The 26,140-nt window shown below is 42.9% G+C and overlaps 1 protein-coding gene across 7 annotated transcripts in view; it reads right to left on the minus strand.

The window, feature by feature from the left end:
• Positions 1-590: 590 nt before the first annotated feature.
• The window catches only part of osbpl5 (oxysterol binding protein-like 5), a 40,542-nt gene continuing 14,992 nt past the window's right edge, over positions 591-26,140 (minus strand). For 5 of the 7 annotated variants that reach the window (XM_070831212.1, XM_070831211.1, XM_070831210.1 and 2 more), the window contains 21 exons: positions 15,416-15,571; positions 15,091-15,164; positions 13,561-13,641; positions 13,098-13,199; positions 12,598-12,801; positions 11,861-11,945; positions 11,603-11,765; positions 8,048-8,261; positions 7,573-7,757; positions 7,339-7,420; positions 6,304-6,402; positions 6,006-6,102; positions 5,678-5,776; positions 4,832-4,929; positions 4,621-4,710; positions 4,078-4,214; positions 3,531-3,710; positions 3,257-3,386; positions 3,049-3,163; positions 2,786-2,888; positions 591-2,469 (listed from right to left, as the gene is read on the minus strand). In XM_070831212.1, coding sequence (XP_070687313.1) covers positions 2,334-2,469; positions 2,786-2,888; positions 3,049-3,163; positions 3,257-3,386; positions 3,531-3,710; positions 4,078-4,214; positions 4,621-4,710; positions 4,832-4,929; positions 5,678-5,776; positions 6,006-6,102; positions 6,304-6,402; positions 7,339-7,420; positions 7,573-7,757; positions 8,048-8,261; positions 11,603-11,765; positions 11,861-11,945; positions 12,598-12,801; positions 13,098-13,199; positions 13,561-13,641; positions 15,091-15,164; positions 15,416-15,551 — 2,610 coding nt within the window. In that variant the 5' untranslated portion in view covers positions 15,552-15,571 and the 3' untranslated portion in view covers positions 591-2,333. The other 2 variants (XM_070831215.1, XM_070831213.1) reach the window with 2 other exon arrangements.

The following is a 26,140-nucleotide window of genomic DNA, read 5'->3' on the forward strand; positions in this document are numbered from 1 at the left end:
TATTTAAAACACAGCAGAGTAACCGGATGTTACAGCAGCGTGTTAGGCGTACTTGAATGTCACTCGCCCTACAGGCCTCCTGCATTGTGGGGAGGCTCACTGGGGCTTAAATCTGTGTGTGTGGCTGAGAAGTTGATCCTTGTGGCGTCCACCGAGAGATTTTCACCTGCTCAGGTTCAGCTCTCAGGCCCGTGACAGGGCTCTGCCTTTACCGTCAATTGTCGTGTAATTTGCACAAAAATGTTGCCACCAACGTTGTTAAGTCTTGTGTGTGTTGCCGCAGAAAAGACCTTGGTTGTATTTAGGTAAAGACTGTCACCTGTTGCCTTCTAGTTTTGTCTCAGCAAACATTTTCTTTCATCAACTGAAAGATTCCTCAGTTGGACTATTGCAGTTGTTATGTAAAGGGAACCTCTATATTTTGGTGAACAGTTCCAGTGTAGAGATCTTAGTTTATCCACATCAACATCTCCCTCTAGTGGAGAATATTTGACAATAGACATAAAGGAAAATAAGTATTTGTCATTGTTTTGAACACCAGTGGACACATTTTTCTCCTATGGGACATTGATGAGAGCCAAAGATGGTGGCAGGGTTAAAATGTTTTACTGTAGTGCTACAGTACGCAACAGGTATGAATGAAAACATCAGGCAACATCATGTTCTCTGTAGTTTCTTTCGTTCCATATGACAAAAATATCTGGCATGTAGAATCCCTACGACATGGCAGTAGAGTAGAAAACAGGAAAATAATTAAAATAATAAACAAATTAAAGTGTAAATAAAATCATTCAAAGAGTCGACTTCCTTCTTGTGCTCGCTGATTCTCTCCTGTGGGGTAGATCAGTACTGGCAATGGAGAATGAAATAAAATTAAAAAAAAAAAAAGCTGTTAAAAACCGAGATCACAGACCTGGCTTTGTATAGTACAACCATAATGGCTTACCCGCACACATGTGCTCCCTCACATTGACACACACACACACACACACACGCACGCACGCACACACACACACACGCGCACACACACACGGACGTACACAAATATGACGAACCCACACAACCCTGGGAGAGCGATTGTCACCCCTGGTTCTCCGTCCTCCAAGCTGAATTAGATTAGGAAAGTCAAGGTTAATCACCCAATAAATACATTCTGAAATCTCTTTTTGATACACAAAACTCGTGACAAATATATACAAACTGATTAAAAGAAAGAAAAAAAAACAACTCCTTACTAAGTGTTTACATCTTAAAACAGTCACTTGAACATGGTGTGGACCAAGATTCACACACAAACCCCTTCTATTAGGCCAAAGAATTCAATTTGTTTCTTGTTTTTTTTCCTTCCCCCCACTCGTTCCGTCTGTCCCTTCCTCCACACGCTGCTGCTTCTCTATGTAAGTGATTGTACACACTAGTGTCGTGGTCTAGACCAAAGCAGTGCAATGCTATTATCCCTTCTGTTACAGCACTACAGGCACACAAATACAAAGACACTCTGTTTGGCTCTCTGCCCTGCCCCGTTCCCATTATCCTTCCTCCCTATGTGTCACTACAAAACACACACAGTGCTCCCTGTAAACAAGTACTCTTTGTCCTTTCGGATTATAAATACTGTTTTGGTAAAATCATCATCATTAAAAGATGAGACAGAGTGTATTTGAGCGTACATCGATACAAAACACACAAGAATTGCACTGCTGGAAGATATTCCTTCTTGGTTTGTATATACGTTGTGTTTTTCTTCTTCTTCTTCTTTTTTGGCTTCAGCGTTAAGGCCCAAAATCTGGAGTGGAAGGGGAGTAGGAGAAGTCCAAGCGGTGATCTGCCTGCGCCCATAGGGCCTACTGTACTGTAGGTACGAACGACACACACACAGGCACACTGACAGACAAACAGTATTGCAGGGCAATATAAAAAGACACTAAGGAATGGTGAAACATCCTCTCTGTCATTTCTTTTTGCAAAATCATTCTTCATCATACATATCATCTTTTTACTCTTTTTGTTTTTGATTATTTTTTTTAGCCGTGCTCGTCTCTCAACACTCCTCTCCTATCCAAAGTGCGTGGGTGCCGGTGCTGTTTCAGTCTGGCTACACTAGGGGGTGCCGTTCCTCTCTGCAGATGACTGACAGGCGGTGGCTGTGGCTGTGTTTATTGCTATAATGTCCGTGCTCCTCCCCTCTCAGAGGAAAAACGTAAGGGACAAAGTTACCCTCCTGACACTGATCTGAGGTCTGAGCCCTCATCTGCTGATTGCAGTCTGTGCTTTTTGGAGGGATCTAACGCCAGATCGGTGGCGGAGGGAAACTCCTCCCCCGAGCAGCGGGCTCAGGTGAAGACGTAGTTGAGGAGGAGCTGGGAGAGGAGCAGAACACAGAAGATGAAACAGTGACGGCCTGTTAGCGACACGCCTTCGTCTGTCGCCCTCTGACGAGCCAGCTGACGACTCAGGGCCACCAGGTTCCTGTGGGGAGAGAGGAGTGTTTAACAGTGCTTTAACAACGTTGTTTTGGTTATAGATGTACAGACCCCACTTCTACTCAGCAAATGGTGGATATGAATGTGGGAGTTTCTAATTCTGCTTTTGAATGAATATCATAAAATGTAAAGATTTAGCCTAACATAGCCCATAACATATATGTGACTGTTTCAATTTGTTTCTTTTCTCCAGTTGGAAACAACATATTCATATTTTTTCTCCTTTAAGACTCTTTAGACATTACACCATCCCGGGTCCCTCCACAAATGTGTTGTGAGTGTAAAACACGTGTTATTTTCACCTCTGGATGTCCTGCTGTGTCTTCTGTATGGATGTGATGGAGGCCTCTATCAGGGCGATGTCCTTCACCTCTTTACTGCACCGTGCACACTGGTTTGAGAACCCTGGGCACATGACAGACGAGCGCTTAAGACTTAGACACATTTTTATTACCAGATTTAGTTGGTTTTTGAGTGAGTGAGTGAGTGTGTGTGTGTGTGTGTGTGTGTGTGTGTGTGTGTGTGTGTGTGTGTGTGTGTGTGTGTGTGTGTATGTGTGACTCGCCTTCATTGTCCGAGGACTCGTGTGTGGGCTCCGGTGTGCTGCTGCTGCTCTCGGTGTTCTGGCTGCAGCTGGACGGCTGGCTGCTGGCCTTCCTGCGCTTCCCATTCACCTCAGCCTGTGAGGACGCAGGAGACCGTAAGTTATTAACACTCTAATAATATATATCGATACTGCTGGAGTTTGGAGGTGTGTGACTGGTCTGGCTAACCTTCTGCTGGCTGGCCCAGCTGTGGCTGTAGGAGAGCCCGTTGTGTTGCCTCAGGCTTTTCTCGTGCGTCTGAATCACTCCGTCCTTCTCAAACTGAACCAGACAGCGCTCAGGGTCCCACGGCTGCTTGCTGCCAAACAAGAAAACATACCGAGCTGTGGATGCAGCGTGTTTTAAATCTGAGCATGTCATTAATTTGAGTGCTTCTGCTCTCCTTAAGACAACAGTGTGTCATCCCGTGTGTCTTATGTGCTTGGTGTGAGTGTGTTCGTACTCCATGTGCCTGTAGGTCCACTCGGAGGTGACGGGCTCCTGATGGAAAAGTCGTGACAACCAGGGTTTGTCTCCTCTCTCCCTGGCCTCTTTCCGCTGAGCTTCCTCCAGCACAAACTTCTCCTGGGTGGCCCGCACCTGGTCCCGATCCATGATGGCACTGGTCACATGCCGCCACAGTCTGCCAGGAGAATATTCAAATGACACGAGCGCGGGGCAGACATATTGTACAAGTAAGTGTCGTTGAAGTCAGCAGGGTGAGGGTTGTAGATCTTTCTCACAGCAGATATTTTAACCTTATCAAACACGGGTGTAGCTGATAACATTAATAATGGCTGCATTTCATTTAGGTGTGCCAGCTGCCGAGCCCTGGTACTGTGCATGTTGACATACTGACACACCTAAATGGATTTTCATTATTAATGTTATTAATTTCACCTGATCCTGTTTTCATGTTTGTTTCCTCCAATTAGCCACCTTCAACTGACTGATCCACATGCAGAGGTGATATATGAACTGAAGTTAAGAAATGAGCTCAAGCGGTTTACCTTTCAGACTCAAACTCTCCCTGCTGGTCAATTTGGACCACTTGTCTCTTGAGACGGCTGCTGCGAATTTCTGAGCTCGGATTCCACAACGTCTCCTGCTGCCCCGAGCGCTTCTCAGTAATGAACACCTCGCTGTCCTGAGTACCACAAAGGCAACGATTTCTTCAGTTCCATCAATCGAACCAATTCATCACACAGAACTCTCAACACTCTTGTAAGTGTAGCAAGTAATGATTAATATTCAAATTCTTTTTCCTCCTTCACAGGGAATTAACACTGGAAAAACTGGAGACTTAAATTAGAAATGTAGAAATGTTCAAACTTGAGACACTTCAGCCCACTGTGAGAGCCCTCTGAACAGGGTCCTCTACTTATTCTGCCTTCCTGCTGCTCCTAAACCTCTAATTACCAATACTGCAGCTAATTACTACAGAGGCTGACTGAGTGGGGCGAGTGGGTGGCAGAGAGGGATGCTGTCAGATGAGACTTCAGAGGGTGATTGGGGGGAGGACAGGGGGAAAGAAGCTAAATACAAGCTCTTACCCAGTGTCCATCAACAGTGGCCAGTAGCTCCTCTCCCACAAAGATCTTCCCGCTGATCTGATTCACAGAACAGGAGCCTCCAAGGAAAGGCTGCAGTGAACAGAGTTAAAGTGTAACACCTTTATTAAAGCTACGTTGTCTGACAATGTACAGTCAAAGTACACTTGCAAACATTCCTGATCCAAAACCTTTAACTTGTTCAAAAATATACCTTGAGTTTGAACTCCAGCTCTGTGAAACACTTTGTTTTCTCACACTCGATTGTGACCTTCCCACCCAGCTCGAGTGTCATAGTGCCATATAGGATACCTACAGGAGGCACAGACGCACTATTAAAGCATCAGATCAACAGCACGTCAATGATCAGAATGTAGATGAGGAGAGCAATGAAATCCTGTTGGAAGTCCAAAGTCACACCAGGCCCTTTGATAACGTACAGTTTGGTACAGAATTTACGATCTAGGCCCTCACAGTCAGCGAATTCCTTGACTGGACAGTGAGACACGATAAAGACGGTAATTTACAACATACCCCTGTGCACTCGCAGAATAAACAGAAACGCGACCTGACTTAACATTCCACTCATCATCCACCTCTAATTTTGGCTGTCAGCTATTTGAGAGTTCATGTTCAGAGCAATGCAGGGCGCTATTTGATTTCTAGTGGCTCAGACATATTGGCTGCGACAGATGGCTGCAGAGGTTACAGCCCTCACATGATTTGTCACAACAGACAGATTTCATTGTATCCACTGTGGATTAGTTTCTATGTTATCCTCCTGTCCTATCCGACTGTAGCTGTGTTTGGTAATTTAAGTGTGACAGTGAGGGGCTTGGCAACAAACAGACATGGTCTATTGGGTGAGGCAGCAAGTACCAACTAAAGTCATCCAGGAAGACAGCAAGGAAAACCAAACACGAGCAACACGCTAGCAGAGCAGCAGCTTCAGAGCTCCACCAGTGTCTACATAGTCACAGTATGGAGTGCAGATCAGACATGTTTCGGTTTCAGATTCCTTAGTGTTGATGGTCGTCAACATTTACAGTGGACCCATTACCTTTGCAGTGAGCGTAGGGCATGGTGATGACATACTCCTCACCCCTGCTCATGAACAGCAGCCTGGCTTTGCCATCCAGAATAGCTGACAGAGAGTTACCTACAACAGCAGGAGGACAGAAACATACTTGATTCAAGACCACAAGTACTCATTTTCCTTGTAGAACTCAATTAAAAAGCTCATACAGACAGCGATTTGTTGTGCCCTGAAGAAAGTGTGAAAAGTGGACAAAATGGCCATTTTGTATGACTTGAAATACATGTGTATGTGTATTGGTCTGATCTTTCAGACATGACAAACAGGTTACATGTTGTAGTATACGGCGTACCATAGAACTTGGACTTGGCCAGGATGCTCCCACTGATAGAAAAACCATCCTTCCTATTGCAGACATAAAAGGCAGAGATGGGGGGATGGTGGGACACCTTGCAGAGGAAAGAGAGAGAGAGAGAAAGAGAGAGAGACATTTGAGCAGCAGAGAGAGAGAAAGAGGTGTCAGATACCCGCTGGCACGTATTCATTTTACACTTGCATTTCACAGGTGTGTTCTCTGTGTGTTTGCCGAACTGGGCAAAAAAATTGCACACAAGAAATGTTCTTTGCATTTAGCTATGAATCTGGTTAACCTGTTCAGCTATGTAGAATGTGCAGCTGTCGGTTTGAGGATGAAGCCAGCAGCAGCGAAACGTTTCCCCCAGGATTGGGTTGTAAGGCTTCTTCAGACCCTGGAAAATAAAACAGCGTTAGTATCGATGGAAACATCTGTTCTCTCTGAAGTCAAATGTGGAAATAGTTTTCTTTGTCATAACTGGGCAAGATTACAGTTTCCTAACCCTTAACCATACCTGTGCTGAGGATCAATTACAACTGGCCTCATCAGTGAGATTTAAACAAATCACCATGGAACACATTACCACTTCCCTGGACTCAATAATTCAGCAGGAAACAATGCACAGCACCGCAGGCAGACAGTCCTGTGCAGATGTCCTAATGATGAATGGTTATTACGTTTCTACCTATCCATCTCCAGTGACACTCTATGAGGTGGTCAGCCCTAAAAAGTGCTAAACAAACCCAGTTCAATCTAGAGGAATTATCTGCTGGCTCATGCTGGGTGTTTTGCTGCCACTGAGGAAATAAATGCCTAACGAGAGGAAACAAAGAGAGCGTTTTTACAGTGGAAATAAACCCAGGAGAGAGTCGTTTGTCAGGTGGCCAAGAAATACAGTGTCACAGGGTGTCATATTAAAAGATGGCTTGCCCCAAAACAACAGTCTAAAAAATGTTAACACTAAATCTTCCAGTGCTCCCAAAATGACACTTCCAAGAGCTCGGCATGTGAATATGTGACTGAAAAACATGAAAGAAGATGCCCATAAATAGAGCTGAAAGCTTCGACAATCACCAAACAGCTGGATCCTCTGATTAATGCTGATCTTTGAGATTATAAAATGGAATCTGAAAGACCATCACGCTATAAATATGTTTACTGCATTGTATTTAATAATGTTAATTAATCAATAAATCAGAAAAAACCTTTTTGCTGACTGAGGCAGACAGTCTGCATCCGAAAGCAGGTGTTTATCCCACGATCAGGGCTGCTCCATATTTGAGCCAACATGATAACAACTCCATCTGGTGTAGTAGTGAACAAATCTTACCTTGGGCTTCTTGTAGAAGCCAGATAAGTACCATCTCAGCACCTGCTTGATCCGACCGTATGCAGTCTCCTGCAGCACAGCTCTGTGGCAGGAACGATAGTGAGGGAGACAGACCCAATTATGACAAGAAAAGCAGGCAGATAACAATCCCAGTCTTCATGTGACTTTGAATCAAAATACTAAACGCGAGCACACGTTTATGGACACACATTACGGAGACTTTAAGTTACTGACTGTGAGAGCAAATCAGCGTGGTAGTAGTAGTCAGACAGTTTGTCCAGGAAAGACCGTGGCTCCAGGATGAAGGTGGGCAGCACCACCTTGGACAGGTCCATGCCCGGCCTCAGCTGCTTCAGTAGGCTCCAGATCAGACCTTTGTTCTCCTCTGATACGGTCTCCACCTGCGATGCCTCCCCAGCCTGAAATAACACGTACAGACACGAGTGCACATGAGTGAGGGAAGCAGAGAGGACTTGCAGTCACATTGGTGGAGACCTGGGTTGAGACGACTGGGACGAACAAAGAGAGAATTTCCCCAGAGGCTACCAGTTACTTTTCAACTAATACTGGGCGAAAGCAAGTAAGAGAAGGTCCTGCATTGAACTTTGGTGAGTATGAGAAGCCAAACTTTCAGAACAAAAGCAGAATACTTTGCTGCTGTTTTTTTTAGATTTTCTGCCAAACTTTTTGAACACAAAAAAAGCCTCACCTCGGCCATCTCCTCTGTGCTCTGCTCTACATAGGCTGTGGCCTGTGGCCCAGGGGACAGCTCGTCGGATTGGTCCATGTCGCTCTCCTCTGTCAGCCTTCCACCGTTTTCATTGGCCGTAGTGTCCCAGTCATCGTGAGCCTCACGCTCAGATTTGTCTGACAAGCCGTCATGCTCCATGTGGTGATTGCCAAGCAGCCCAGTGTCATTTAACCTGATGGTTAACATAGGAGGAGTGAACACCAAGGTTAGAACTGTGTAGGGCAACTCTGACACCGAACCATTTTACTGCTACTGCACATCCAGTCGTTGATAAAGCTTAGCCAATCCTGTTCTGGAAATGATGCTATAAATTACAGATGGAGAATAATCACAGGACTTAATGAGACACGTCGTCTGTAATATTTTTGTCTGCTGATGTTTGACTTAAGATTGTATCTTAATAGATTTAAACTGGTGCCATATGCGGCTCTCATAATGTCAGCAAGCTATTACCAGGGATAATTTAATTGAGTGTGTAAGTTTTAGTGACCATGATTAGGCATTTAAGATGAGTCACATGTCACATGACGTTACAAGTATCTTATCTAATTTTTCTTCAGTGGTGATTCTGCAGACAGATCAAACACAGCACAGAATTTTGAGAAAAACAGAGCTTCAAGGCTCCTCAACGGCTTTTGTGTCTGTGTACTGATTCTGTGATGTTCCCTTGCAGCCTCCTCCTCACGGCTATGAGTAAGCCCACTGGTAAGAGACTATTCACTATAAAAGCCCAGCTGACCAGGAGCATGTATTTAGTAAATCTGACCTGTCAGGTTGCCAGGACAACCAGATCACACCACACCATCTCATCTTTATCCTCCCTCACCTCCCACTTTTAACTTGGTCTGAATGTGGCTGGAACACAAACAGGGTCATCTATGTACCTGACACGCACACGCACACACGCTTTCATAGATATTTGTGCATGCACACGCACGCACAAACACACAGTTGAGAAATAACCAGTTCAAACTGCATCCTATGCTGATTTATCACTTTCTCAAAGTGACATTTTCCTGTCCTGACACATTAAACCCAGACCTCAGATCTGTCAGCAGTTTAATAAACAGAAAAAAGCGGAAAAGAAAAAAAGAAGAGGAGGAGGAACACAGTGAAGAAAGTCACGCATCACCTTCTAAATGGCCAAAGAAAGGAGAAGCGAAATTGAGAGGGGGTTGGGTGAAATCGATAGCTACAGGGAAACGTCATGGTTCCAATCTTACAGCCATTTTACAAGTCAGACATTGGACGTCTGTGAAGTCTGGATGGGTGCACACGTCCCGAATCACACTCAGACAAGTTCCAAGGGACGCACAGAAACGACTGACCGACCGACCGACCGACAGACAGACAGACAGACAGACAGACAGACAGACAGACAGACAGACAGACAGACCGCCCGACCAACAGACAGAGAAAATTAAGCAGTTAATCATATGAATATTAAGTCAGTTATTTCACAAATCCTACACACTTGGGATCCTAACAAGTACAAACAAACATTAGGACAGAAGAAGATAATTGTAGTGTGTCACAAGCTTTCAAAACCACATTCAGTGACGGAATTATGGTCACAGAAAACAAGGAAACAGGGGAGGGAGTTTTTTCAAAATGCCTGAGGGCTCGACAGACAAGAACCATCGCATTCTTGCACACTCTGTGAATCACTGACTGACTAGTGTCGTTATTTATTAACACAAACCCGCCCTGATACAGAGGCAGTCTTTCTTACCTTGGAGACACACAGCACACAGAAAAACTCTTCCTCAGGAATCAAAACACCACCGATGATGTTACCAGTAAATCCAAACACAGGCGCAGTCTCTCCCTATCCCCCCCCCCTCTCTCCTGTGTGTGCGTAAATGTTTTTAATCTGGTCACTAAAGGTACAGTTGTGTTTCCTCGACTGCGACACGCCTGCTTCCTGAGTGTGTGTGTGCATGCGTGTGTGTGTGTTTGTGTCTAAGCTTGCAACGACTGTGTTCCTGCCGTCTCTTTCTGGGTGGTGTATGGTTCACATTCTATTCCATCTTCCTGCTCGTCTGTCAGTCATGTGATTGCACGGGCTGCTGCGATTGGCTGGGAGAGGAGCAGGAGAGGAGGGAGCAGGGATGATGGCCAGAGGCAGAGGGAGGGTAAAGCCATCGGGAGGGGGGGGTTGAGGGGAGGGGGAAGGAAAGGGATGTCTAATGTAGGATGTAAACAGTGCATGAACAGGGATGTGCACTTTCCAGAAGAAATGAGAAAATAACTATGATGGATGAGTATCTACATGTATAAAGACTGCAAAAAAACGGACACACACACACACACACACACTCACAAGCAGAGACACATGAACACATATTGTTATATATGTGTGATAAGTAATAATACAACCACTGTAGACGCAAAACAGGGTAGGATATCCCATAAATAGAGCTGTTAATGGAAATTACAGACACACCCTGGGTGCGGTGCAGGTTGTATTTAAAAATCTGGCATGGTTGATAGCTTTATAGGTTTGTTATCACATAACAGTCATCAGCAGTTGAATGCAGAGATACATAACTCGTTTATATCAGAGAAGTTTCAGGAGGTTTTAAAAACCTCAGCAGCATCTTTGACAACATATATTGCTGTTTGGAAGATATTTCCAAATAATAACAAACATTCTGTCCTGTGTCCTGCAGAGCCACACGATGACGTATACCTGCATACGGCTACAAGTCAGTATGGTTTCATTTTACAGTCACAGGAAAACCTGAAGACATGGAGTAACTTACACATAAATTATCATTACTATTGTGTTTTTAATGCAGCCTTCTATGTCTGTCCATCTTGTATTTTGGCTAAACACTGAGTGTAACTGTTAATTGAAACATTAAACAACATTAAATAGGGATGTCTTTTTCCAAAACTGAGAGTAGTTTCCTGAGACTACTTATAAAAAGAGTCTCTTTATTGAATGCGTTATCACTTTTCCAATATAAAGTTTCATATTGGAACTTTATTTTGCATTGTCAGTGTTTTGGAAGCCTGGTATTCCCATGATGCAATGTTCAGATGTGATGTTCGTTGGTGGCATACATACACACAGTTCACAGCATTATTTACGATGCTCCCCTTCCAAATGCTCACAACATTTTCTGGTACTGCATGACCTCGCCTTGTGTTTATTAAATGGTTTCACAAAGAAAATCTAAATTTTACTAGAATGATGCACCCGTAATAGCTAACGCAGTGGGGCTGGTGTCGTCTCTCTGGGAGTCTACATTTCTTCAGCTGTTATTCTGAGCTGATGACCAAAAATCCCCGAGACAGTATTTTATCTGGGAATTTCTGATTTCTGCATGAATAAGACAGCATAAATGTATTTGATGGAAATGCCAACGGTCTTGTGCGTAAATTGGCAAGCACACCAACTTGGAGAGTAATTACAGAAAACATAAATTCTATGACAACAACTAATAAATGTGAAATGGAGTTAAATTATACATGAGAGGCTCTCAGCTACATGAGTGTACTACTTACTGGAGCAGCTCCGTATCAGTGAGCGTGGTAGACTGCAGCAGGTGGAGTATATGAGAGGACTCTGAAGACGTGCTGATATCTCCTTCTCTCCCAGTTTTGGCTGTCAGCTTATAGAGACTGGAGCAGCTGAGAGCCAGCTCCAGGGCGTCCATCCAGCACCGACCTGGGGAGACAGACACATGTCAGTGATGGGGAGGAGAGCCATGATTCACTGAAAATGTGAGAATGCACAATTCCACAGCCATAGACAAGCCTCACCGTCAGACTCGGACGCTGCTCTGAAGATCAGGTAGTTGCTGGGTAGAGGCTGCGTGATGGAACCGACGTTCTCTCCTTTGGGACCCTGAGCATATGGATGGAACAGTGAGTCACGCTGCACGCCACTTTAGTCATGCTGCGCCAACAGAAACAAATGGCCCCCTCAGGGGTTATAAGCTTAATGGAGCACTAGACAGGATAATTATCAAGTCAAGGTCAAAACTAAAAGAAACAACAAAAAGTGAGCATCAATATGCACTACAAAATTAATCAAAATCATATACAATTACAGAAAATACTGCTTTTGTTTAAATCTTGCAGTGCAAGTAAATGCTGCATTTTCATTCAATGTTGCAAAGCCAAGTTTTAACTAAAAACTCAAGTCTTAATAAAAACAAAGCTCCCTTGATAAGGGAGAGAACTTGAATGTTGTCACATGAATGCTGGTTATACCACTCCATGTATGTCCATTAATTTCTTATCAGTAACAGCACATTCACGTATGACCACTAAGAGGCACTAAAACACAAATATCCTCAATAATAAATATCTTCAAAAAAAAGAAAGAAAGATATCAGTGATACTAACACCTAACTACAAAAAAATACTGCATTATTTTACTATCAAGTGAACAGTTTAATAATAGTTTAGATCTTAATCCATCTCACTATGGCTTCCCCTTCATCTGTTATTAGTGGGTTTATAAAAACGCCAGCGAGCCTACAAACATGTCTGACCTTGACAGCCCAGATGGATTTGTCCAGCGGGTGGTAGAGCTTGAAGCAGAAGCCGTCCTTCTTGGAAGGTCTCTCAATCAGCTTGCACGCACTGAGCAGGATGGTGCCCACCCAGTGGTCCGTTTTGGGGGTCTTATAGATCAAAAGAACTCCAGGCTTTAGGGCACACCACAGCTTGGTCCAACTCTTTAAAGAGCCACGAATCTAAAGAGGGACAAAGGGATCAGATACGAGGGATATATGATGTTTTTTTTCCCCAACTTTGTGTTTAGTAGAGTGAACATGAACATGAAAACGGTCTGCTGTTACAAATGATGCACATGAAATGGAACAACTGTACAGCTCAAACATGCAAATTTGAAACTAAGGTAATAATTAGCAAAAGGTGTGAATGGAAAATGATACAATGTCTGAATAGCTTGTTTTCTGTGTGATTACAGAGATATCATCATTCTTAATGTCAATGCAGGAACTCTGTCTGATAGACAATGTCCACACACCTTTAGCCAGTTGGACATGATGACAACACTGGGATCCTTGAGAGCACTGAACAGTTCTTTAGCCGCCCGTTTCTTTTCTTGCCTGTAATTCTGCTTTTGCAGCTGTGAAACAGGAAAAAATACAACACATGAATGAGTCATCAGTCTTACTGCTCAGTCAGAGGGCTGATCTGAGAGCATGAACACTAGATGGAGGCAGAGTCAAACAAATGCTAACAATCATGCTGACGCTCAATGCGTTTCTGCATTGTTGATCATTTGAAACATACAAATGGTGATCTATTAAAAATATAATAAGATGGCATTTCAAAATGTTTCCAGGTGGCTCAAGTACATTTATCCCACATAGGTTAGACTGACAGTCTTACTGCAGAGCTAAATTACATGAACTTTATGATGAATCCAATTGCAAAATAAAGTTCAGCATTTAGCGCAACTGTCTCGTGAAAAATGTGATGTGTACCTTGAGAGACTCCTTCCGGGCCAGCTTCTCTGTGGGGGAGGGGCAGTCCTTCTCGACACCATTAAACATCCTGGACTCAGACTGGAGGCGGGAGGGAGGACAGGAGACAGTCAGTGAGGATGAAGAGGAGGGAGAAGAGACATTTAAACTAGGAGCTAAAGACAACTCACTACAGAAGTTGTAACAGTTAAAGGTGTTTAAGTTGCAATAATGAATGGATCAAAATATAGAAGTGTGAATGTGAAATTTTGGCTTGTAAAAAGTTTTAAGTCACAACAGCCTTTCAAACAAACCTTTGTGGTCACATTGTAGAATATAACGGTGCAGCCCTATTAAACAGTTCACAGCTAGCTCCTGCGATGCCCTTCCACACGAGTTAACTACCTTAACTTAGCTTACATTATGAACATCGCGTTGTTTATTTGTTCCCTTTGCTATGTAGCACATCTAGTCTGCCGCAAGTCTGTCTGAAGCAGGTGGGTGGCCCTTTCAGTTCTGATGTTGTGACCACAAACCCACAGGCTTCCTTGGTGAGACAGCGAAGGGCAGTGACTGTCATTATCACTCCACTGATCAGTGAGTAGAGAACTGAATTTGAATGATTCTGTGATTTCACTGAAATTACACAACCACTTGTTCTGTATGTACAAAACCAATATGACTCAATATTATTTGGTGAGCCCACACGGGCAATTAGTTTTATCTATTTGTGTTAAAAGAAGCCATTCTTAAAGCGCAGCACACCATTACAACCCTGTGTACGAGACAACATGGAAGAGTAAGGCTGTGCTCGGTCTCCTATTGTCCCATTGGGGCTTTCAGGATGGAAGAAAGGCCAAAAGGCCAGAGATGCAGCTGCGCCTGTGAATTATCCCACATATAAACAGGCGATATTGCGGGATGAGGCAAAGCGACAAGAGGAGACAAGACAAGATGAGATTACCCAGTTGCCATTGGAAACATTTACTGACCACTCCTAATCAGTATTGCTACAGAATGGAGGCAAATTATTGGGACTAATTCAGCATAAGCAGGAAAGGCAGCACCAGGACGATAAAAGTCTGGATTTCCAAATAAATGGCTTGTGGTGCTCAAGACACAGTTCCCACCATGGCGCTGACATACAAAAAATCCACAGTTTTTATTCGACTTGATTACAAAGTGCAGTGTCATGACTTAAAAATGGTAATAATTCCTGCTCTGTTGTTTATTAACCAAAAAAGCATTTACATCTGGTGTATCCATTTCAAATGCAGTGAATGTCTGACACAAGGTGGAAATAACAATCTTGTATAAATCATGACACATCTGTAAAATAACCTGATATTAATTCACTTCCTTTAAACAAGGCCTCAAGAATTGCAGGTTGGTCTACTTAAAATCTTGTAGGTGTCTCAGGTTGCTAGTACTGCAAGCAATCAGATGAAGAAAAAAAAAATTGGCACAGAATACAAAGGGGTGGGGGCTCACCTAATAAGTCAGTTACAGTGAGCTGTTGAGGAGCTGCCCAATCAGGAACTGTGTTCTTACCTGACTGCCTGGTGATTGGGCAGGACTAAGTTCATTACTCAGCATGGAGAGACCGTTCCTGTCTGTCTCACTGCCTGGTGGGAACCCACAACACACAGTCACATACAAATGAACTCCGTGAACAAACCTGTTGACAGACAATTAAAGCATGGCAGCCCCAAAAGCAGCTAATAAGCAGCAGCTGAGGTTCGTTGATTTGTATGGAATAAGTACAATACAGCACAGTACACCATCATTTCACACACACTGGAATCCACTGGCACACGCCACTGAAATATAATATGTTGTCATTTCATCTGTCAGCTTCGGCCTCTTGGCCTTTTACCTGGGCTGAGGCTGTAGAGGTCGTTGTCTCCTCCATAAGACAGGTTCCGGGTGAGGGTGCGGGGGTCAATTTTGGGAGGGGAGGTGGCATTGGGGCACAGAGAAAACCTCCGATGGAACAAATTCTCCTCCTTCATCCTGACAACCTGCTCGTCCTCTGCAGGGGGAGAAACGAAGAGGGAGCAAAGGAGGGAAGGGAAGATTTGGAAAAGAAAAAGGAAACAGAGGACAACAGCAAAGGTCTGATTAGAACAAAACACTTCTTTTGCATGCATACATTTGTTCATTTAATATTTGGATTTAAAAATAGTTCAAGTGATTCATCCCGTCTATGTCGCTCTTTTTATTTTGAATATTATCTTACTTGTTTTGTTGTCTCTCCCTGCGTCACTGACTCTGAGATCTTAAACTCCATCCTCACTCCTTCTCTTCGTATATATCCATCGGTCTTGTCTGGACCCCCACCCTTTCTCTACCCTCTAACACTAACAAAGACCTACTGTACCAGGACATGTCAGCCAGTCCACATAACTGCACTGTGCATGGTGGTGACAACGTAGCGTCTCCAACCAGTTCGGTCATTCTGTCCACAGAGACTCACTGTGCAAGACGACCCTCGCCGCCATAACTGCTACTCCTCCATGTTTGCCTGCATACAACAGGCGTCAGTCCACAAATAGCTTCATCAAAATGTCCCTTCTTCCCTTAATTTCCACAAGGCTCCTATCTACTAATGAGATGCACATCTTTGCACACAAAAAGGGGGCAAACGTAGCTGCTGCAGATGTGTTCAGGATCAAGCTGCTGCTGCACAGTTTCATGCTGTCATGGTGTGTTGTTAATTTACAGCAGTGAGTGGATTAGTCATAGTTTTGCCCACATAGAGGAGACCAAAGCAACCACACGCTTTTAAGGTACCATGTAGCCATATGCACACTGTATGCCTATCAGAGTGCTGTTAATGACAAACATGTTTTTCTTCTTTAACCAGAGACAAAATGACGTAGCACTCAGTCTCACTCTGCATGTTTTCTGCCCTCTCTTATGCCTCATTTTCCCCTCTACTGAGCTCTCTAACTATTGACAAGCTGCAAACCATTCATTGCATGTTATTAACAACCGAGAGGCACGGCTGTGTCCAGACTGTTGTGCTCGGTCAGACGGGTGGTGGGCTGATCATAGCAAATCAGAGCTGACGGTAAAACACTGAAGTAAATGGAGCATAGCTGTTACCACCTGGGTCTGTCTGGACAAGCCACACTGTGCTCTGCTCAGATCAATATAATCTCATTCATTTTCTTTCAGTGCACAAACACATGCAGTAGACAAGACCCTCTGACTCCCAGCCTACGGAGAAGTCTCGCCTACAAGTCCTCCACTGCAACATCCAAGAACAGCGTGTTACGTAAAAATTCATTCATACAACGTTTTCACTGACTGATTCATCTTTTAACTCTCCCACATTATTAAACAGTGATTACACTGGTGCACGAGGCAAGTGCAGAATGTCAGGGTGTACATGCTGGTAAGTGACAGAAATAAAACCTGTGGGTTGACAATGGCTTAAACTGGAAATCAGAATCCATGTGTGGAGCTGGGGGAGTCTTGGCGGTTCACAAACTGTAGCCTCCCTCTACAAGTTTGTGTATGCACATTAAAAAAATACACAAGCACACTCACATCCGTGTACTTGTCACACCACTCCCTGCTTCCCTCCGTTTTCTACCCTTCCTCTGTGACTCATTCTCTTCTGTCAACCTCCTGACACCCTTCTCATTTCTGTTCTTACAATCTCTTCTGTGCATTTCTTCCCCCTGCCCTCTGCTCCTTTGTCCTTTCAAAGAGGCAGCCATAGAAGAGCGAGATATGAGAACGAAAAGGTAAATCTATTCTTTCAGAGAAGGAGCCTTATTTGTCCTTGTGGGGCAGGTCTATAAATAGCATTCCATTGCTGCGTGATTGTATGTATAGTGCAGTACAGTGCTGAACCCTGAGTGCTGCATGGAAAACAGCATGAAGCTTTAGTATTACACAACAGTAAACATAATGGGCAGCCAAACTGTACCAGGAAAGACACTCGCGCACACACACACACAGAATTAACGCTACTTGCAGTACAGGCCACGAGGCAGGTCAAGATGTGGGCAGACATGTAGACTGACAGGACAAACCAATCACAGCCGGTTCTCACAGCTGCAGGGCGGGATTTGCTGGGGAAAAAGGCTGTGTGTGAGCATATTACGCAGTCTAGACTGAGCATGGGTGTGGAATCCACGCAGGCTTGGTGTGTTTGTGTTGTGTGTGTGTGTGTGAGCGTATACGGAGGCTATTCCAACAGTGTGTGTGTGGCGTTTGTTGAATGACGTAAGTGTATAAAAATAAGTGGGGATGTGTATGCATGACCGTGTGTGTGTGCCTGTCTTGTTGCTGCAGACTGAAAGGAGAATTACACATGTACATCATGCAGCGCCAAAGGAGAGACGATGCTCCTGTTCAACTAGCCAATCCCAGCAAGTAGTCTGGAGCAGACCCCATTAGGTGTGCATCACTCTCAAACACACACACACACACTTACATACATGAACACACAGATCACATACACAGCAGCAGCTGTGTGTTACAGAGGTGGTCCATCTCATACAAACTCTAACCAACATATTAATTGCTTTATTGCAATACTGGTATGTTCAAAGCTGAAGAGACAAGCGCGTATTTAAAACTAACACACTGCTGTGTTTTCAGATCCAAATATAAATTAAAATTGGCTCCTGTCATCCTCTGAGTCTAAGAAGTTCAGTGTTGGCCTTTACAGAAGTAAGACAAGAAGTGTAATAGGGAAGGTTGACATCAACAGCAACAAGGACATTTGGATATGTCAGTGGGACCAATATCAGAGTGGCCCTCATAAATACACACAAGTTGGAAATGAAGCATTTATTAGTGACTCTTTACTGTGTGTGAGCCATCTATGAGAGACACTGTCATAGAAGGACATCTGCTTTATTCTACTTCAATGAAAATATTAAGGAGAAATTCAAGCACCAGTGTGGTTTTCTACCCCTTGACTGACCTTCTATTAATACTGAAGCACAATATGCAATCATTCTTTCTCACAACTCACTGTACCTGAGGTTTTCCAGGCTTAGCTAACACTAACTTCATCTACCACAGTCATGCTACACAGGTGCTAGACTAATATTTACCCGGTGATACAACGTTCTTGTGGGAAAGATAAGAATAAGGTAGCAGCACTAGGCCAGTCAATAACACACATTCCTGAGTCATTCATTAACCTTGAAAATACGAGAGGAAGGACAGATAAACCAAATACAACAAAAGGGTCTGACCCGCAGTTACCTTGTCGAGGTGAAAGCACTTGTCTTGCTGTCACGTGGGACATGCTCGTTTTTAGTAATCATTACACCAACTGGGAGGAGGAGGGAGGGAAAACAAAGAGAGGTGTCTGGAAGGGAACGTGCTGACATGCTCTAACCTGTATATTTTTAGTATGCTTGACTGATCTAACTGGCATAAGCCTCAGTCCCTCTCAGGAAAACACAAGGCTGAGCTGCAGATATCGTTGCTGATAGTAACCTTGGACCTTGGGATCAGGAAAAAAAAAAAAAAAAAATCATAGTATTCATTATGTTCCGCCGATCCATGTTTATTGTAGAGGCCATTTCTGGCAAAAAGTTTCACATTATCTCAATATGCAATCTAAACTCAAACTTAATCCACTTTAGTCTGTCATTCAAGCTACGTCATGTCTTTTTTTCTTGTTTTTTTTTTTTTTTTAAAAACACCTCAGGACTGTGCTCACAGTTGACACAGGCCTTCACAGACAGTTGGTTAGTCTGTGCTGGTAATATTCAAAACTTTGTGTTGTCTTGAACTCTTTCTGTCACTGCCAATTTTCAATGCAAATACATTGTTTTGATTGTAATGCTCAGATGATTTCATGAACATGAAATAGCGATTAGATTAGCAGTCATAATGCAGCACTGCAGGACCTACTGTGGGTTAACATTTAGTGTTTTTGGCTGTAATCAGATCATGATCTCATAACGTCACTGTCTGACAGCTGAAACAGAAAATATGTCAATATAAATGGCAGCATAAACACATCCGAGCTGTCAACACTACAGCTATTTAAGGCGGAAAATGTCATATGGAGTTTAACTCTCCTGACTCATGTCGGACCTTCACCCTCTGCCCCTGTCATCATCACCCATAAGTCTCTCTGCAGCCACACACATACACACAAATAAACAGAATGTATTTCATTATTAGATTTAGCATATAAAAAAACCCAAGTATAACCAGTATATAAATTTCAAGTACAACCAGTCTGTCAAATGAAAAAAAGAAAAAAAAGTCTTCCAAGTTGGAAATATTTCATATATAAAGAAAATACCACACACTGAATAAACTTCAGCTAGAACGAGAACAAGAGACAAGTAAAGATCTGTAACTACTATTAATAACTTATTAGCTATGACAGTCGACAATAAATCTGGGCAATTGCTCATGGTTGCTCGTGATCTACAGCAGTGGTTCTCAACCCCAGGGCTGTGGAAGGGTACCAACCACAGAAGATTTTCTTTCTGAGCAACGAGGATATGGTATGATTCTGCAAAAAAGGTGAATAACAATAAAATGACTTTATAGACTATCATGGTCTATTTTATGGTAAAAAAACAAGGACTGTCTCCGCTACATGACACCCCCACATCATCAGCATATTGATTGTAAATTAAAGTAGGCCATCAGTACACAAGGTCGTCATTCCATCATCACGTTCACCTTTACCTGCGTGTGTGTTGTGTTCCTGCTAGCCAGCTAACATGAGCAAATAACAAAAACATTGGCAGTCTGAGAAAGCTTGACAGTTTCTTCAGAGGTAGAGGGAAGATAACTAATGTGTGTTGACCTAATTAATGTTAGAACATAACCTTCCTACTACTGCTGGCAGGCCGGCAGCAATGCTGTCAATATAAAAAATGGGAAGGGTTGGTTGCACATCTTCAGATAAAACTCTGCCATTTGCTACTGCACCACCAGGAGCTCTATGGGATGATATTATGCATATCAATAATTCAAGACATATGCCCTGACTGATGCACTTTGCTAGATTTTCAATTTGCCACCATGGCTGAGTGATGTCAACATTTTCACACCATGATTGTGAATTAAAAATAAATGAACAAATGAAAAAAAAAAAAAAAAAGCATGGGCATCTGAGAACAAATTTTGTGAACAAACATCTGATATAAACTTAGGAAAAATATAAAAAGGAAAATGAGAGAACATACATACTTTTACATTTACAAAATTTTACATGTAACTTAAAACAATTGGTCTGAAGAGCTATAAATAATTTAAAAAAGTAAAGTGGGTATAGTGTCTGTATAAGTATATTATATAATTCTTGATCCAAGAACAATACGCAGAATCCCCGTTTTAAAAGGAGACACCATTGTGCGTGTGTGTGTGTGTCTCGGCATGTGCGCACTGCAGGATGTGCTCAGCTTGTGTGTGAAAGTGTGAGAGCATTGCAATACTGACAGTCCACATCAAGCCAGCTGTTGCTAATATGATGGCACAGATTAAGTCCAGACACTCCCCCCATCCCTCCATCCCTCCATCCCTCCATCTGTGCTCCCTTCAGCACCCCCAACCCTGTTAACCCCCTGTCTCTGGTGACGACAGGACTAATGGATCGCCATATGACCTAGATATACACCAATAGGCTGCTGCCACCTACAGTATGTGCATTAACAATGAATACCGCCAACATACTGTATATGGTACAGCGGGGAGAGCGGGGATGTGGAGACACTTCCTCCATTTGCTCATGTGCAGCGCATTTCAAGTACTGCTTCTTCTTCTTCTAATGCTGCTGCAGGGCTACAGGGCATTGTTTATATTCTAACAGCATCAGCATGTTTTTAATCTACTGTCACATCCTATAAAACATTACAACTACTACTGAGAAACACAATCAGCACATTAAGTAATTAAGGTAATTATGTTCTTTCTAAATACAGTCATTATCACGAACAAAAATATGCATGAAAACTATGGATGTAAAAATATTATTCTTAAATTTTAAAATGAAACCACAAAAAAAAAATAAAAAATACTATGTCTACTACAAAAATAACTGAAACAACATTACATCAAATTGATCAAATTACATCATTTGAATGATCCAATATCGATTCATAAAAAATAGTTATCTTGTAATCGGTCTCATTGGAACAAAGTTAGACTTGCAACCAAACTCATTGGTCTATCTCGCTGTCAGTTATCATTGTCAACCAGCCGCCCTTATATGTTGCTATGGTGATCTAAACTAACCTTGCGCAACAATGTTGGTTGTGTCCTACCCACTCGTCTCTGTTCTGCTCCGCTCTGCTCCTCTTCCCTCCCCTTCTCAAAACTGGGCAGAAATTTGATCACAAAAAGGTCTAATTTGACAACTCACAAAGCTCTGACTTTATCATTATTACTATTATGTATTACTTGTTTTTTAATTTTACTTTGATAAAAAAAAAAGCAGTTGTACTATTTTAAATTTTACTCAATACTCACTGACTGTAGTGTTGCATTATATTGTGTCGACTGCTGTAGTGTGTTGATCATGTAAAATAAAAGTTACATTAATGTAACTGCTTTGGAGTCAATTCTTCTCTACAGCATAAGTTCTTTGAGAGTTTCTTTCATATGCAAGCAGACGGGCGTTCATTCACCTGAATCTAGTTATTACAGCTTTAATAACACTGGCTCTGCACCAGTGGCATCAAACATCTTGACCAAGCCACCAAGTTGTTAAAACTGTTGTCCTGACTGATAACTGGGAGGAGTAGCCTTACAAACATACTGATTATTGTACAATGAAATGTTTAAAATGGCTAAAAGACTCTTAACTAAAAAAAAACCCAAATGAAAATACTGTAACTACTGTGTGTGTGTTAGAGGATGTGAAGAAGGCAGAACTAGGTCTACTGTTACCGTTCAAAAAAGGAGGCTAATTTTGTGACGTGTGTGGGAGGATGTGTGGTTTAGTTGTTCTATTCTGAGTCTTGCGGGGGGTGCAGGTATATTTTAAGGAACACAAATGGAGAAAATGCCTTCCAGGCAGACTTCCCATTTGATCTTACTGAAAATAGGAAAGTCCCTCTGTCATGTGGGGTCTGTGGTAAACCTTCACTGCACCTTTGCAGCCACAGTCTCCACCCTGTTCTACCCAGCATGCCTGGAGCATTTCAGCTTGTATGTAGTCCAGGAACGTTGTCAGAGGCTGGCTCCACTGTTCCCTATGTTTCAAGTTAGACTGACAGAAGCCTCTGTTCTCACAAACCTGTGTGTACAAAGGGAGGTTGTATCTCCTGCCACAGAGAGAGGAAAGAGCAAAGTAAACATAGGCTAAAAATGAGACATAGGAGTCCCTACAAGAGGTGGGAAATGAGCTCAGATTCTGGTTCAGGCTGAAGTAGGGGTGCAAAGACTAACCAAACCAAAGACAGGCAATATAAAAACACAAGCACAGATCCAAAACGAAGTTGGTGTATCCAAAAGGATCTCTTCAAAGATCTCTCTCTCTCTCTCTGTGTGCTCCTTTACCTCAAGTGTCCATGTGTCTGTGTGTGTGCTTCCCCCCAATAGACACCTACTTTGAGCCCTCCACTAACTGACACTAACAAATACAAATTATCACACTGAAGAAAATGAGTTGGTTTCACCATGTACACAGTGTGCAAAATAACCATCACTACAAAAAATACTCCAGAGATACAAACACATCTTAGAGTAGATGTATTATATCATGTACGTATTGGGTATGTATCTAATTGTCTTTAAATGGAAAATCAAGTTCAGTTGGCCCACTAACAACCACATCCAAAGTTTATATTCCTGCCCATGTTGACAAAGCAGTCATGTTCGCCTCCCTTCATAAATATGAAAACTACGATTCTCCAGTCCACGGTTCCACACACTGGAGCCATGTTTGACCTGGTGGACAGACCAAGCCAGCTGGCAGTCTCTACACTTGGATCCAGGCCAGGGGGTGGCTGTGTGCGAGAACCAGCCCTGAGCTGATGAATGCAGTGGTGCCAAGCGTGTCCCCTTTGTTTACATACAACTGCATCAGCATGCACATGTATACACACCCAGAGAGACACCACCTGAACATTTTAAGCATCAGAGGACTTCAATAATGTACTTTGAAAGGCTGCAGCCATGAGTTTGACTTTCGTTTTCATGGTGTTGCTTCTCTTGGAACATCAAGGATGCTCACTGCACAGTGGCACTTCAACATCACTAAAGATCCTCTGAGTGTTGGTGAAATGAACCTGACACAGAAACAGATCTGATAGTACTTGCTGCATTAAAATCAGCATCTGCACGCTGATTTCCACACACAGAACAAGCATCTCTGTGCCCGCAGACACAAACACAAACCGACACAGAGCTCCAGTCTTCCTCTCAGTTACAGCTGTGAGCCAGATGAGGCAACAAAGCCTTGACAGAGGATTAAAGATAAGCTGTGGAAATTCTTGTCAACCAACATGGCAGGACTGCAGCTATCAATTAAGCATTTTCTGACGATCAATCAAGCAATCATTTAAGATTTCTTCTTTAGGCCCGATCTTTATGAAAAATTAAAGTGAGTGGTTATGTTAGAGAGCATAGCAGGACGTTGGAGGCACTATGAGAAAGTCATCCACGGTTACATAAAGGTGAAAGTAGAATCATGTGTCTTGATAACATGATTATGCTCGTATGCCAAAAAAGCTGTTTATTTATGAAAATACCAAGAGTTTGACAGTATCACTGAATTTCATGCCCTCCAAAACTGAGAAAAATTCAAGGCATGAAAAAGCAATGCCTCGACCAATTTCACTTATCACATTGCATCTTGAATTATATATAAGGGCTATGCAAATCAGATTCTTTCTTGTGCTGTACTTTAAGTCGCTGCAGTGATTTAAAGGCCCTCTTACATCTTGACAAGGCCTTTTTATAGAGCTGAAAGCCTCTGTGGCAGAGAGGGAAATAATAAGATGTGGAGGTTGTGTAGACAGAGTAATAGATACAGAAAATGAGCCTGTGTTTGATTAAGCCAGCACAGGCTAAGGGCTGAGCGGAGTGTGGTCCTCAGGGGAGTGTGTGTGGTGAGGGCAGGGGCTCTTCTGTCTGTCTGCTAAAGAGACAGGAGGTGTGAGGGGCCGGGAGGAAGATGTCTGCCAGTAGAGACCTGGAGGCTGCCTCTCCTGACTGGACAGAAGGAGGGTCATTAAGCAAAGGATGGTGGATGACAGGGTGTCGGATGAATGACTTTAATTAATGACGCTTAAACTAAGAGCAGCCCAGTGGTTGGCAGAGGGTGGGAGCCAATTACAGACTCCTCACACTGTAATATCACATTTAATCAATCACCAGCTGCTAAAAATGAAATAAATTACGGCAGAGATATATTTTCTCAAATAAGATTTTCTTTGGGCAACTTTAAGCAAATGTATCCATTGATCAAGGGTTCTGCAATAGTATTTCTGCTAGGCAAAACAAACCTGCTACTTCCACCTTCAGCTCAGACACTGGTTGTTGGCCAAAGTACTGACTGCATATTTAAAAAAGCTCTACAACTTTATGAATGAACAAACTGGAGAAAAAACACAGAGGATTGAGACTAGAGCTCCTGATAAGCTTTGAAATGAGTCAGAGTCTGAGCCATTACACACCTACACTGGCACATTTACAGAGGCACAGACAAGGTAGGTGAATGTTGCTGGCCACATGCAGTTAATGTCCGAAGTTCACAGAGCATTGTCACTTTATAGAAAATAAACACTTTACAAATTGGTGCAATGAATCAAATCAATTTATCAAATCAAACTGCACATTTGTGCAAATGCATAAGGCCCCTTGTTTAGTCTATCAAGTCTTACATAAGTCCCTGTAACCGCTTCAGGCAAAATACTTTAAATACATTTCCCTCTGTCCAATACACTAAAGCTACCAGTCATTCTTGTGAAGGAGACATTTCAAATGGAAATGTATTGTAAAAAATTGTGCATTGTGTATTGTGCATGAGACTATTATTATGTGTGTTTTAGTAATGCTAAACTATTGGACGTCATCTTCTTCATAATGTCAATATTTGTTTATAATCATCCAGGTTTTATCTTCCGACGAAAAAGCACATTGCAGCTTTTCAGAGTCCAACTTTTATACGTCGGAGCCTCTAGCAATATGTCTACGCAGCATACAAGCAGATATTTTAAATCAATCCAGACTTAAGACCGTAACTGCATTGGAAACCACAATCCTCAGAAAAGTGAAATACTAGGTGAGATCCATGAGCTGCTACGCCCTTCCCACCTGTGATCTCAGTAGGGGGCTCCTCCAACTCCTCCTTCCCAGCGAGGAGCGGTGAGAGAGGAACAGGCCAACTTCTGCCCTAAAAAAAACATTACTCACTAAACTCCAACTCTCTCTTACATCTTCCATCTCTCTTACTAAAAAATGAAAAAAGTTGGCCCTGCTCTCACGCCGGGTGCTCTCACACCCGAGATGAATGGACACTGCCACAGCCAGACTCACTCATGATTTGTAAAACACTGAATGGGAAGCAACTGGGTGAACCTAGTGAAAGTACAAGTTCTGACCTTTGTCCAAACAGTCACTTGACAGTAGTATCACAAGCCATCCCATGAGCTAA

This window comes from Pempheris klunzingeri, chromosome 5 (assembly GCF_042242105.1).
Source record: "Pempheris klunzingeri isolate RE-2024b chromosome 5, fPemKlu1.hap1, whole genome shotgun sequence".
NCBI classification, from domain to species: Eukaryota; Metazoa; Chordata; class Actinopteri; order Acropomatiformes; family Pempheridae; genus Pempheris; species Pempheris klunzingeri.